General features: G+C 47.2%; 1 protein-coding gene across 2 annotated transcripts in view; it reads right to left on the reverse strand.

The window, feature by feature from the left end:
• DND1 (DND microRNA-mediated repression inhibitor 1) overlaps positions 1 to 12,635 on the reverse strand; it is a 48,872-nt gene that overhangs the window by 16,817 nt on the left and 19,420 nt on the right. Inside the window, exons 1-2 of one of the 2 annotated variants that reach the window (XM_030213125.1) lie at positions 9,562 to 9,629; positions 4,244 to 4,304 (exon numbers count right to left, since the gene is read on the reverse strand). In XM_030213125.1, the coding sequence (XP_030068985.1) occupies positions 4,244 to 4,304; positions 9,562 to 9,594 (94 nt within the window). In that variant the 5' untranslated portion in view covers positions 9,595 to 9,629. Of the gene's footprint in view, positions 1 to 4,243; positions 4,305 to 9,561; positions 9,680 to 12,635 lie in introns of those variants that run through there. The other variant, XM_030213124.1, reaches the window with a different exon arrangement.

Below are 12,635 nucleotides of genomic sequence, written 5' to 3' on the forward strand. Positions count from 1 at the left end.
GCTGCTGCGCTTCGTGGGTGTGTGCTCCTTTACCCGCAGTGTTGTGTTCATCTGGGGCAAGCGGCCTAACGCTGCCTCTGCATTCGGGACCAGTACTGTCAACCACGCGGTGTACGGGCTGCCGACCAGCCGCGTGCTTCGCGCGGTCAATTATCTCTGATATGAGCTGGGTCCCCGCTATCACCACGTTCGAGCTTTGCTCGCAGCCCGACCCCCCCCCTCGCCCCACCTAGCGCACTCTGATACGGAGGGACCAAAGATAATTAAAAGGCTGGGAGGGTAGCAACTGTCAGACGCTGAATTTCTGCAGCTCTAACTCAGCAGGGCAAAGCCACATTGAGCCACGGCAGGAAACGCACCCATCCCCCCCATCGATGGTCCGACCATCCGATCCCACGCCCTCGTGTCCAATTAGACTCTCTATCGCATTGCAATAGTGTGACCCAATCCATGCCACAGCATGGCAGGGCCAGAGCGGAACCCCACGACCCCAAAAAACGGCATTTGTTTTTTGTGCAGCAGCAAATGGAAGGGGATATCTTTCTCCGGGCCACCGCTACTGCCCGGGACAGGAACTCCCTAAGGGCCGATGGATGTTGGCTGCTGTCCCTATCGGACGCTTCACGCGGGTCGCAGAGGTGAGAGGCAGCTTCCCGACCGGCCACCAATGGATTGTAGGACCGGCTCTCTCAACATTAACTGCCCTCCACTTATACGCCGTCGGGGACGGAGACTAGCGCGTGGCACAGCCGGTATGAATGAATGGCAATGACGGCTGCACGGGGGAGTGGAAACCGAGATTACCCAAATTGGCTTCCTAGCGTACAATGGACTAGTTAGGCTTACTTCCACTGTTGTCTATTAAGCCTGAAGTGCAGCAGCTCGTAGGTTTGTTGGCTTTGTTTTGAGTGCACTGGATGACGGCTGCGCGGAGTAAGTGGAAATAGAGACCAACCCAATAACGGCTACGATGCGTCCGTCTCTCCAACCGCTGCGCTGCCCAGCACACACGGGATCGCAGGCTCGCCTGGCTCCCCTCCGACTCCCGCCCCCGGCCGTAGGTAAGCACACGTATCCGCGCTCGCGTCCAGTCACGGTCGGGGCCCATGACAACAAGGAAGGGGGGGGGGCACGACAGAAACAGACACCGATGCACACCCCACAGCAAGGATTCCCTCCCCGATGCACTCCCATACTCACTGTGAAGGGGGAGGGAGGGCCCGACCACCACAACGATGATGCCCCTTCGGTCCGACCACAGCAGGAATCCGACCAAGGATTAAATGTGAAGCCGGGACTCCACGTGGCCACGCAGCGAGCCGCGCACGGGGCAGAGCCGGACGATAGCGTCTGATTTACGGTGTCTCAGACACGGGGCCTACTCCCAAGCGCTCGGGGACGGTGATGTGCGTATGCTGGCGCCCGGACGCCTGAAGAGGCCGTCCTGGCTCCGCCCAGGGGCTTTTAAACCCCTTTGTAGCTCTTCCCCCTTTTCAGCGGGGTGCCCGTGGGCGGCGGGAACATGCCCATCACGCCTCGCCTGCACCCCGCTGGCCCCGTCGGGGCACGGCGCCTTATTATAGGCAGCTCCGTGCATCCGTCGGGGCACTGCACCTTGCTTGTCTCCATTGCCCTGAAGAGGCAGCAAATTGCTGAATGTCGGATTTTCTGCCCACAAACCAGCCAACATTCTCCAGGTATCTCATAGGGACTTGAGCAATACACATCACAGCAATGTATCAGCAATCTGTCACTGGGAACGTGCAAGAGTTGAAATACCAGAAATAGAAATATTCTCTTTCCATTTGTATAGGGGTGAAAGCCACACCACCAAGCAGCCAAAATCACCCCATGTCTCAGTTAGCAAGCATCGTTATATTTACATAGGTCTGGAAGACCTCCAAACCTCCAACTCCCCTGCAAATATTTCAGATTTAATGTCAGCTGCCCCTCTCCCCCAGTAAAATCTAGTGATCTCCCTATTTGCAAGTAGTAATTCCTTCTTTAACAGGCAAAGAGAAAGGGGACTTGATATAACACCTTTCTGTGTTTTTTGCAACTACATTCAACGCAGTTTACACAGGGAACTGCAGTGGGAACTGAACCCAGTTCCCCAGGATCAAAGTCTGCTGCACTGACCACTAGACTACTCCTCTACTCTGCTGTAATATAACCAGTCATTCTAAATAAGCAGATCCACTCATTCACGGACAAGGGGAGAGTTCTCCATTTTGCCAACTGCAATAGGAAAACGTTAAGTTTTTCAACATTTTTCTTATAAAGTCGACTAGGATTCATAAATATTTAAATGTTTCCTGCACCCATTACAGAGGAAATGGACCTCTCCAGTGTTTTCTGAGTAACAATCGCCTTATGAACTGTAAAATGTAAACCTCTCTAAAATATGGTCACCCCTGTTTTACGCGATACTCCCAAACACCTCAGTGTTTCAATTTAGTATGTTCATCTGGGCTCAAGTGGGTTTTCTGCAACAGTGCTAGAGGCATTCTGTCTATTGAGGGTCTGCAATATCTTTTGTCTTTTTGATTGGTGAATCCACCCCCCCCCCCCCCATTCTAGGAAATCACTTAACCTCATTTAACTTATCCCTGGCATAAAATGATTCCAACAGGAATTAATGTCCGCCATAAGAGGAAAAGACTCCCCGGCATCCAGTCTCTTTCCCCCCTCCCCCCACTGATCCCTATCAAATCTTTCAAAATGTTTGGTTTAGTTTTGTCAGTAACCACCCACCTAGTTTCTGCCAGGTACTTGTGACCTGGCTTGATCACTGTTGGGAACAGGATGCTAGGCTAGATGGACCATTGGTCTGACCCAGTATGGCTACTTTATGTTCTTATCATTGCTTTATTTACAGAAGACCAAACTTTAAAAAGGTCACTACTTGTCAGCAGGTGCACTCAATCATGTAACAAAAAAAAAAAAAAAAAGGCTCGAAGTGGCTAATGAATTTCATTTGGAAATCTAATCTTGTAATGCCTCATCTCAGACCTCAGTGGTGACTCATGAGCTGACATCACTCATGTGAAATGATCCACCTTTACCATCATTTTTTCTTATATATATTATTTACCATTTTAACCTTTAATGAATTGCTTATTAGTTGCAACCGTATAGTCCTTTTCAAACATTTCAATTTAAACAATTAAATAACTGGCGCACTTATCTTTCTAAAGTACATCACTCACAATGCAGACACCTTAGCCAGCTGTGCACAATACAGGGTGAAAGTTTTCTTCAGCTGGGAGACATGGTTAGAATAATCCTGAAAACAAAATCCTATTTACTTGGTAATCCAAATGCTTGCCAGCACGCAAAGCCTGTAAAATCTCCAGTTTATGTACAAAGTGAAGCAGTCGACACATCACAACTCTAAGCTGACCATTGTTTTCCTGCCAAGGGCTCAATGCAATGAGCAAGCTCTCCATTTACAGGACCTGCGGTGCGCTGCAGTTTCAATGATATTGTCAGCCACTGCTCAAGGAAATCTCAGAGTTCAGGCTATGCCAAGGACTCAGGAGGCCCCAAAAACCTCAAGTTGTTCCACCTAGCATGGTTCCAAAGTCATCAAGTTTTGTCCTCTAGCTAGAGAATTTGAACCACCATCTGGGTATGGTTTTCTGATGTTTTCTGTACAGAAGCCTCCAAACACTCCTATTCTCTCCTAGGTGGAGCAGATGTCAGCACTAATGGGACCCAACCTGGAGGTTACCGCTTCTATCTTAATTATGACTTGCAATTGCTGCTGAAGTATGTGTTGTACTGTTGCGGTGACCTCCGCTGTTATTTCTGCTGCGCATTCAGAGCCCCACCATAAGGGATGTCAGACCTGACCTGTCTGCCTCCGGTCTTTATCCTTTTTCAGCCACCTAGTTGCCATCTGCACCACAAGGTTGCCGAGCAGTCTGTTGGGGAGAGTTCTATATATTTCTTTTTACTTTCTTGCCAACTTAAATGCCTGTCAGCCTTCATAAAAATGAGCAGGTTAAGTCAGGAACAGAGCAATCACTGTCTGCTCTCCTCCATGGCATCGCGAGATTTCCAGGCAAGTGGGCCTTTTAAAAAAAATGTTCTCTGTTGCTGGTCAAACACACACTCTCTGGCTAATGCTTAGAGCATGCAGTTTTCAACTTCATTTTTCATGTTTCCCTGGATCTGTTCTTTCTTCCCTCAACCACTTTACACCCAGGTCTTATACATCTTAATTTAAAAGATCTCTCACCCTTTGTCTCAACTGTATTTTCCCCTTCTTCCAATAAAGATGTCACGCCTGTGGGGCAGCACTTTACAAAAAAAACAGAACACTGTACCAGTGACTTCATGGTAAGAATCTTAAAAGGGAACTTTAAAACAATACAGGAATGTAAGACCTTTGAAGTTAGAATGATTAAATATTTGACACCCACCAGACAGGACTTGACAGATCTGGGTTTTCTAGCACATTATAAACCATAAAATTGTACTGCTTTGTCACCCTCCTGTCTCCATGCACATCTCCCGGTCCCTCTTCCTCTCACCTATCCACCCCCATCCTGTTAGACTGAATGCTTTGATGTTTCACTTATTATATATACTGTCATCTACCAACATTTTGCTTATTTCCGATCTGATGAAGGGCAACCTTCGAAAGCTAAATCAAGAAATGTATTAAGTTATGTCCAATAAAAAAAAGGTATCATTTTTTTTTGGTTTTATTTCTATTGATTACCCCTTCTTCCAAAAATCAATCCTGCCTTGAGAGGATGGCATAAGACATCGGCAAACTAGGCAGGTTCCTAGACTCAAGTTTAGAAGGGGACCTCTCAAATGTGTAATCCAGAGGCTCCCAAGGTAGATTTTTGCTTTGAGGAGGGGCAGGGGACGGGGTGTGGAACCAAAGTCACTGTTACCTACAGAGGTCAGTCTATTCTTCCCACCCCAATGCATTATCTTACACTATGCCAGAAGAATCAGTGAGCAGGGGATTTTTGCTCGCAGTTTCTTCCTCTACAGCCAGAACCACATAGGGTCCTATTTTTGGAAGTTTTATAATGCATTTATATTATGATAGAGACCCAATGCACTTGTCTAGGGCCCACGAAAGGCTTAAAACTGCCCTACATCTTCTTGAACCATTACATTCAGAGCTGGCCCTGCTACTATGCAAAGAAGGTATCTGCCTAGGGTGGCAGTATTTGAGAAGCAGTTGCATGACACTGTCACCATTATCTTAGAGAATGTCCTGGGGGCTACGGCCAGGCCGAAGGGCACTGTCTAGAACTGGAAGCGTCTCTTGAGCACTGTGAAGTGAACGGATTTTCAATGTTCTTTTCTGATCTGGATATGGAGATAGGCCTAAAGAGGACAGGAATTCCCTCTTCCTCCTCCTTGCTGCAATGACAGTGCTTGCAGACATGACTCCTTTGAGGTTGAGGATTGTATGAAGTAAAAAACAAAACACCCCCCCCCCCTCTTTATAATTCAGAATAATATTAAGTATTGACTTTTGCCCTGATGTTCTAGTGCCTCAGAAAGAATTAATGAGCTGCACAGTAAGCATTTTAACATGTAGACTGAGAGGACTTCAATTCTTCAGTACAGTCCTGTTGGACTACGTCCAACACACATTGATCTCAAGTTGCTTGGGTCTACCACTCCTGGTGAAATTCCGAGGTCTCTACCCATGGGTAGGAGGCGACTCACAAACCTTCATTGTGATTTATAGTCAATCTGGTGCAGGGGAGGCTCCATCCTTCGGCTTTCTAAAGGTATGGAAGAAAATGAAACTTTGGACCTCCACTGGAGACTAGGATGATGGCCTGAGTGGCCTAAACTGCCTATGATTCTTTGACTTTAGCAGACTTGCTCCAAATCTTGATGTCTTCTGATCCTCCAGCAATCTCTGTGGCTTGGACTCCAACGCCATCACTCCCCAAACAGAAGCCTGCCAAGATGAAGCCTTTGATGCTGTGCATCACCCAATGATGCAGTCAGAGCCACCTTCTGGCAGTCACAGCAACACCCAAGCTATTAGCAGAAATCTGAACAATATCTGCAAAAAGGCAACCGTCACTCTAGTCTCACCACCGCTGCACTCTTCAGGAATTGCTGAATCTGGCACAACACTGCCCATGCGTCCTAGCTACTTCCCATTGAAGGGCCAGAGAGGACATGAAAGCTTACTTCAATAAGGCTTCAATCTTCCGGTCTTAGGAATCCCTGAGGGCCATATTCCCATTCCACAGGAATTGTCATTAGCCTGGTAACTTCAAAAATGGATATAGCAATCCTCTCTGCAACAAGGAAAAAGGATACAGCTTGGCAATGGCCCTACTAGTCCTTAAAATACCAAAGAAGTAGAGGGCGATGATGATGGTGTCTTGGTCCCTGTTTTGGTTGTACACTCTGCTCTTCGCTGACAGAGCTCCTGTTGTTTCTGTAGCATCTCTTACAGATTGCATCAGGTACCACACTAGTGCAGTGGACTCAGACCCCTGAGGCAGGCGATTTGCCCACTGAAATCCAGACCTATGTCAGGTCTTTCTTTGGTACCTAAAAGATTATCGGTGCGTCATCTTCTACTTCTTTGGTGTTTCCTGGACTCTTGTAGAGATTGTTTCGTGTTTTTCCTTGGATATTGTTCCTACTAACCCTTTAACCATGCCTTCATGGACTTCTCATTCCACCATAAACATGCTGTGAATGGCCCTATGAAGTAGGCAGCCTTCCATATGTCCTCTAAAATGGAATCCCCTTCCTACCTGTCCACCACCCTATCCCTTGAGATTTTCAGGTGTGGATACCTGTTCCATCAACTCTGATCACTGGCAAACTCTTTACTATGCTGTTTCCCCTTCAATAGCCTTATCTTCTTCTTCCCTTTCCAGACTTCCCAGAGGATTTGGGTCCTGCCCCAGGTCCAGGCTAGCCAACACCTCTTTATACCGTAAGTCTCCCTTACCCTAAAGTCATCCAGCAAGTGTATTCCACCCTGGAGGACATGTTCGCCGTTCGCCTGACCCTGGGGTGACTGCATGGCTAAAACTGTGTGCACCACTCAAACTCTGGGGGAAAGTAGCCCATTGCACTACCTCCTATACCAGAGAAACCACTTGCCCCCTCCGTTGACTCTGGAAACAAGGTTGGAAAGGCCCAAGCTCCCACCTCTGAAGTGCCACAAGGCAAGATAAAAACTCCTGCTTCTGGCCACGGTTGCATACTCTGACAACCCTGAAATGCATGCTGCTGTTGCCAGTATTAAAGCAAAACCTGGACACAGCCCGATCTAGTGTTCACGTGGGGAAACAAGCAATCTTTCCACTCCCATTGCATCTGGGGCAGAACGAGCCTGCCCCTTTAAGGTGCCAGTTTTTGCAGCCCTCACACCACCTGCCAAGGTTAGCTATTGAAGTGAGTGGTGTCTTCCCCCCCTCCCCACAACAGCAGCGCTCCTAAAATGCTGATGTACTGCTTCCTAGTGCTTTAACTTCTCATACATTTAGCACCTGCTGCCCATCTCTTCCCACAGAGGGAAGTGAGAGACCAGGGAGAAAGCATATGGGGACAGATGAAGATCTAAATATGTATACTCTGGAAGAAAGGCAATAGAAGGGAGGTATAATAGAGCCTTTGAAATACCATGGTACACAAGAGACATCTCCCTGCACACTCCCCTCTCTAATGTGGCAAGAGATACAACCACACAAGCCCCGACATTCTTCCTTGTTGTGAGCTGTGCTCCTTCAGGTTGCAGCAACAGGTAGCGCTTATTTTTATTTCAGTTCCAATGCACGCTGAAACTGAAAGCATATCAAATGCTGCTTGCTGCTGTGGCCCAAAGATGCCATATAGATCACAACAAATTAAATGGAGAATGCTAGGGCCTGTTTGGCCATATCTCCTGCTGCTACCACCTCCTCAGAGCCATTGCTCTCTCTCTGTGCAGGCCCTGCAACATCGCCCAGGTCCTTGCAATTCCCTGGTTCAGAATCACTGTTCTAGGGCAATAGTTTGGGGACACCTGACACAAAAGGTAATGTCTTGCAACTCCCTCTCCCCCCATGGTCCAGCATCTCTCCCACTCTTCCATCCTGCCTGTCCACTCCCCTCCTCATCCACAATCCAGCATCTCTTTTTTACTGAAGCCCCCTCCCCTAACTACTGTAAAATTTGTCTTTACCTCTAGTTGTTGCCAGCCAGCAGATACATTCAAACACACCATCTACAGTTGACCCCACATTCTTCCCTTTGACGAATCCCAGTCTACCAGAAATAGAAAGATGTGTCAGAGGGGGTGGGACCATCTGTCAAATTTCTGGTGCTGGTGACCTCTAGAGGTAAAAAGTTTCTAAAGTAGGCGAGATGCCAGACAGTGGTGGGCCATGCTCCTAAATAGGGGTGTTCGGTGTATGTAGGCAGCCTTAATGCGCGCGACGTATTAAGTATTTGCTAAATGTGAATAATATAAAATTTTACTGCACATTACCACCAAATCTCAGAGCATCATAAGAAAAAACATTATAGCTGGGGCAGCAACCATTTTACCCTAGGAAATTGAAAGCCCAATCAACATCTTTCACCCATCACCAGTGGTAGGTATCATATCAATAGTAATTGTCTACAGCTATGATCATATTTGATGCATCGCGTGACCTAGCTAATTTGTTCCACTGATTTTCTGGTGGCTTTTTCAGCAGCTGGATTAATTTGCTGCTGTGGATGGGGTGCAACATTTCCCCAAAGCAGGGGTGACCCAAGACAATCTGCTGCCTGCGACGAGGGAATCTGCACCACCGCCACCCCCCCCCCAAGGTGAGGAATGAGCTGCCACCACCCCCCAGGAATGCATCGCCCCCCCCCCTTCCTTCCCCAGTCCCTTTCCACCAATTTACCTTTTCTTTCTTGTTGTTCCAAAGGCGGTCGGCAGCAGCAATTCCCAAAGGCTGCCCTGCCGCCACTCCCAGCCCCTTCTCTCTTGTGCGGCCCACTTCTAGGACCTAACTTCTTGTTTCCTCGGAGGCGGGGCGGACCGCAGTAGACAGAAGGAGCCGGGACCGGCTACAGTACAGCCTCTGTGGCAATCACTGCCACCGCCTTTGGAAAGACGAGAAAGAAAAGGTAAATTGATAGAAAGGGGTTCCGGAAGCAAGGGCGGGAGGCAATTATGAATCAGAAGAGTGCCACTTGAGTCCCCGGCCTCGGGTGGCCTAATAGTAGGACTGCCCCAAAGATGTTGGATGACTTCTCTACCTCAAATAAAAGGCTAAAAAAGGGAATTTCATCAGCTTGAGTCTGTCTCAGACATCACACTCTTTTATAAAAGGTCTCATAAGCAATCCCTTATGCTTTCATAGTACACCAACTGAGAATTATCTAAAACCAAATAAATGGTGTGAAAACTACATTTACCCAGCACTCCCCCCCCCCCCCCCCCCCCCAATTTGTCCTCCCATGCCAACCACACTCCTTGTTTCTTACATCTGCAGCTGGAAAATACTCCTATATGAACTTCATAAACAGTATATGCTGAGTTGTGAAATCTAGACACAGGTTTGTACATACCAGGTGGGGGACCTCCATATTTCCTCTGACCATTGACTTGAATCAGGCTGATTCCAGTTTCTTTAACCCAAGCCAACAGGGCAGCTTTATTTACAGGATTCACTGCATTAAGCCACATCTAAGAATGAACCAAAAATCACAAAATGTCAAGCCAAACTGGGCTGAATAGTCAGCAGTTATCAAGTACAAGTTGTAAAATGTTCTTTTGGTCTCACCACCTTTTTTTCCAGAATACTAATAGATATTCCCCACTCAAAGGAATACTTGAAAAATCTGAAGACTTCTTATAAAATGCCGAGCTAATCTACACTATATCATATAATTTTGAAGACGGACATTTAAAGAAATGGATTTCAGCAGGGGCATGCTTTTTTCACAAAAAGAAATAAAATAGAGCAAACAAGAGAAAAGAATGACACACTAAGGAATAAAAGGGGGAATTAAACTAAAAACAACAAAAAAAATCCTTAAAAGAACTTTGGAGAAGATTTTTCTTTATACAAATAAGAGTTCAGTTGTGAGCCCCTTCCCCACACTTACCATAAACCCTTGTTCTAACTTGCTCTTTCCTTCTCCACCCAAGCTTCTCTTTTCTAGTAACACATTCATATAGCATTATGAGGTGTGTGGGTCACTAGACAAACACATCAAGAGATCACCCTTGCTTTATGGTGCCTACAATCTAATTCAGACATACATGTATTCTGGGGTTGATGTTTTTTTATGTAAAAAAAAAAAAAAAGTGGACAATAGCAAGGTGAAATGTACCTCTAACTGATAATGTCCTTTCCTCCAGTCCTGCTAGACCAGTCTCCCTTATCAGTAGACGGGGGCAAAGACTTGAAGATTCTTATGATATCATCAGTACAACAGGTGGTGCAGCCAGGGCCATTCTACTATGCTAATGTCAATGCCAAGAATTAATTTAAAAGAACCAGCTGGGGCCCAGACCCACCCACAACTGTGGCACTCCTTTTAAAGACTGACAGGGACCTCCAAGCCCTGCCAGCTGAAAAGGGCCTCTTCCAGAAGCTGGAACAATCCTGTACTCTGCTGCCCATGGCTGGAACACTTCCATACTACTCTTTTATGTGCTGCCACTGCGCCGGTCGCCCACTTCTGTAAATGTGCGGGGGGGGGGGGGGGGGGGGGGGGAGGAGAGTAGAAGTGTTCCGGCCATGGGTTGAGTATAGGATTGCTCCAGCTGCCAAAGAGACCCTCTGCAGCTGGCAGGGCCTAGGGATTCCTGCCAACTCAGGTATTTATTGAATTGGGGGCTCAGGCCCATCCAAAAACCCATATCTGGCTACTCTCCTGAAAAGAATCTATATACATTATTAGCCAGGGAACCCTCTGCATACCCCAGAATATTAAAGAAAACTATATAAAGGAACAGGAAAGGGCAGCCTGAAGTTAAGGGCTACCAGATCTCTACCATCTTTCCAGGTGCAGAGCTGCCAAGGGGGCCCAATTTTTGAGGGGGAGATTTAAGTACACGCACCCAGGCCCACCCCACTCTAACTTGGCCCCACCTACTACCTCATAGCTCCACCCTCAACACACCTCAATCCTGCAGCCATTCTAGAAAACACATTTACATCACGATGACAGCAGTGATGGGTAAGAGGAAGTGTTTCAGTGCATCCCTATCAGACATCTCCCCCCCCCCACCCGGGCATAACCACGTGGCTTTAAGCCCCCTCTAAAATTGCAGCACTGGTTGAATCACTGACAGATTCTCAAGCCCCTCCAGTCAAGAAGGATCACTGCCTGAGCCCCCTACCCTGCTGTTTGAGCAGTGCTTAAGTCAGCTGCGTGCTTCCGCCACAGATTCTGGCACTACTGCTCATGCTCAGTTTAGGCACTTGAAAATGGAAATAAGATACCTTTTTATTGGACTAGCCTAATATATTTCTCGATAGCTTTCAGAGGCCAAAACCTCCTGCTTCAGGTCAGGTCACTATACTGCCGTTATGGTATCCTCTCCTGAGTTGAGGAAGGAAAACGTGGTCTCAGGCTAGTTAAAAATGTGTTAAAATTAGTCCACTGTTGCATTGTCTGACAGCACTCTGAACACCTTCCCTTGCAGAAACAACTGAAGAGCCAGTGCCAAACAAATTCCAAGAGGCTTCCTGCAGGGACCAATGTCTTTCTACAACCTGACCTAGACAAAAGCTCCCCATAACAAGCAAGTGGTGAACACTACCCAATCTGAGGGTTTAGGGGGGCTCCCTTGAGGAGATGGGGTAGAAGTTCCGCAATATCAGATGTTATCTTTGAGGTCCAGCCTACTCTAACAGCCCCACTGAGCTTGGGCTGTCATCCCTTCCTACCGAGCACATGGCAAGAGATGGTGGTGAATGGAGGACTAACTGTTCATTTAAACTGCACAGGCCTATCTACAGCTGTGTGGTTCAAATGAAAGTTAGATCTAGGAAAGCAGAGGAGGACACAGTCCAATGTGCAGCTGCTCAACAGCTCCTCTTGCTGCATGATCTCTTGGGGAAGGGGGGGGGGGGGGGGTTCAAGGACAGCAGCATTAACTATGCTTTCACAGAATTCTGCACAGGTAGGAAATTCTCTGCAAATTCTACACTGCACAGAATTCCTCCATGGGTAATTCTCTTTTCCTTTATATAACTAACCGCCCAATATTCAAAGGAGATTTAAGTGGGCAGGACAGGCTATTATTTCCCACTTAAATCATGTTCTGTGGGCCATACACTGATATTCAGCACCACTGGACAGTGTCATTAAATATTAGCATTAACTGGCCAGTTACAATAGGGGCCAGAGAGGGACAGACCAAGGGTGGAGTCAAGAAGAGCTGGCAGCATGGATGCCACCTCTGTGGTTGTTAAGCATCCCAATATTGAGTAAATTCAATTTCTCTGACCAGAGTATTCACTTGTGTTGAGTTTAGCACAGTGGCATAGCCAGACAGCCAATTTTAGGTGGGATGCACAGTCCCTTATACAGGTGTCACTACTCAGTAATTCTCAAGTCTCCCTCTGCTGGTAGGAGTGCATATTACCCACTCATCAGGAATGGTCTGGAAAGCAAATTAGCAGGCA

Source organism: Microcaecilia unicolor, chromosome 8 (genome assembly GCF_901765095.1).
Source record: "Microcaecilia unicolor chromosome 8, aMicUni1.1, whole genome shotgun sequence".
Classification (NCBI taxonomy): Eukaryota; Metazoa; Chordata; class Amphibia; order Gymnophiona; family Siphonopidae; genus Microcaecilia; species Microcaecilia unicolor.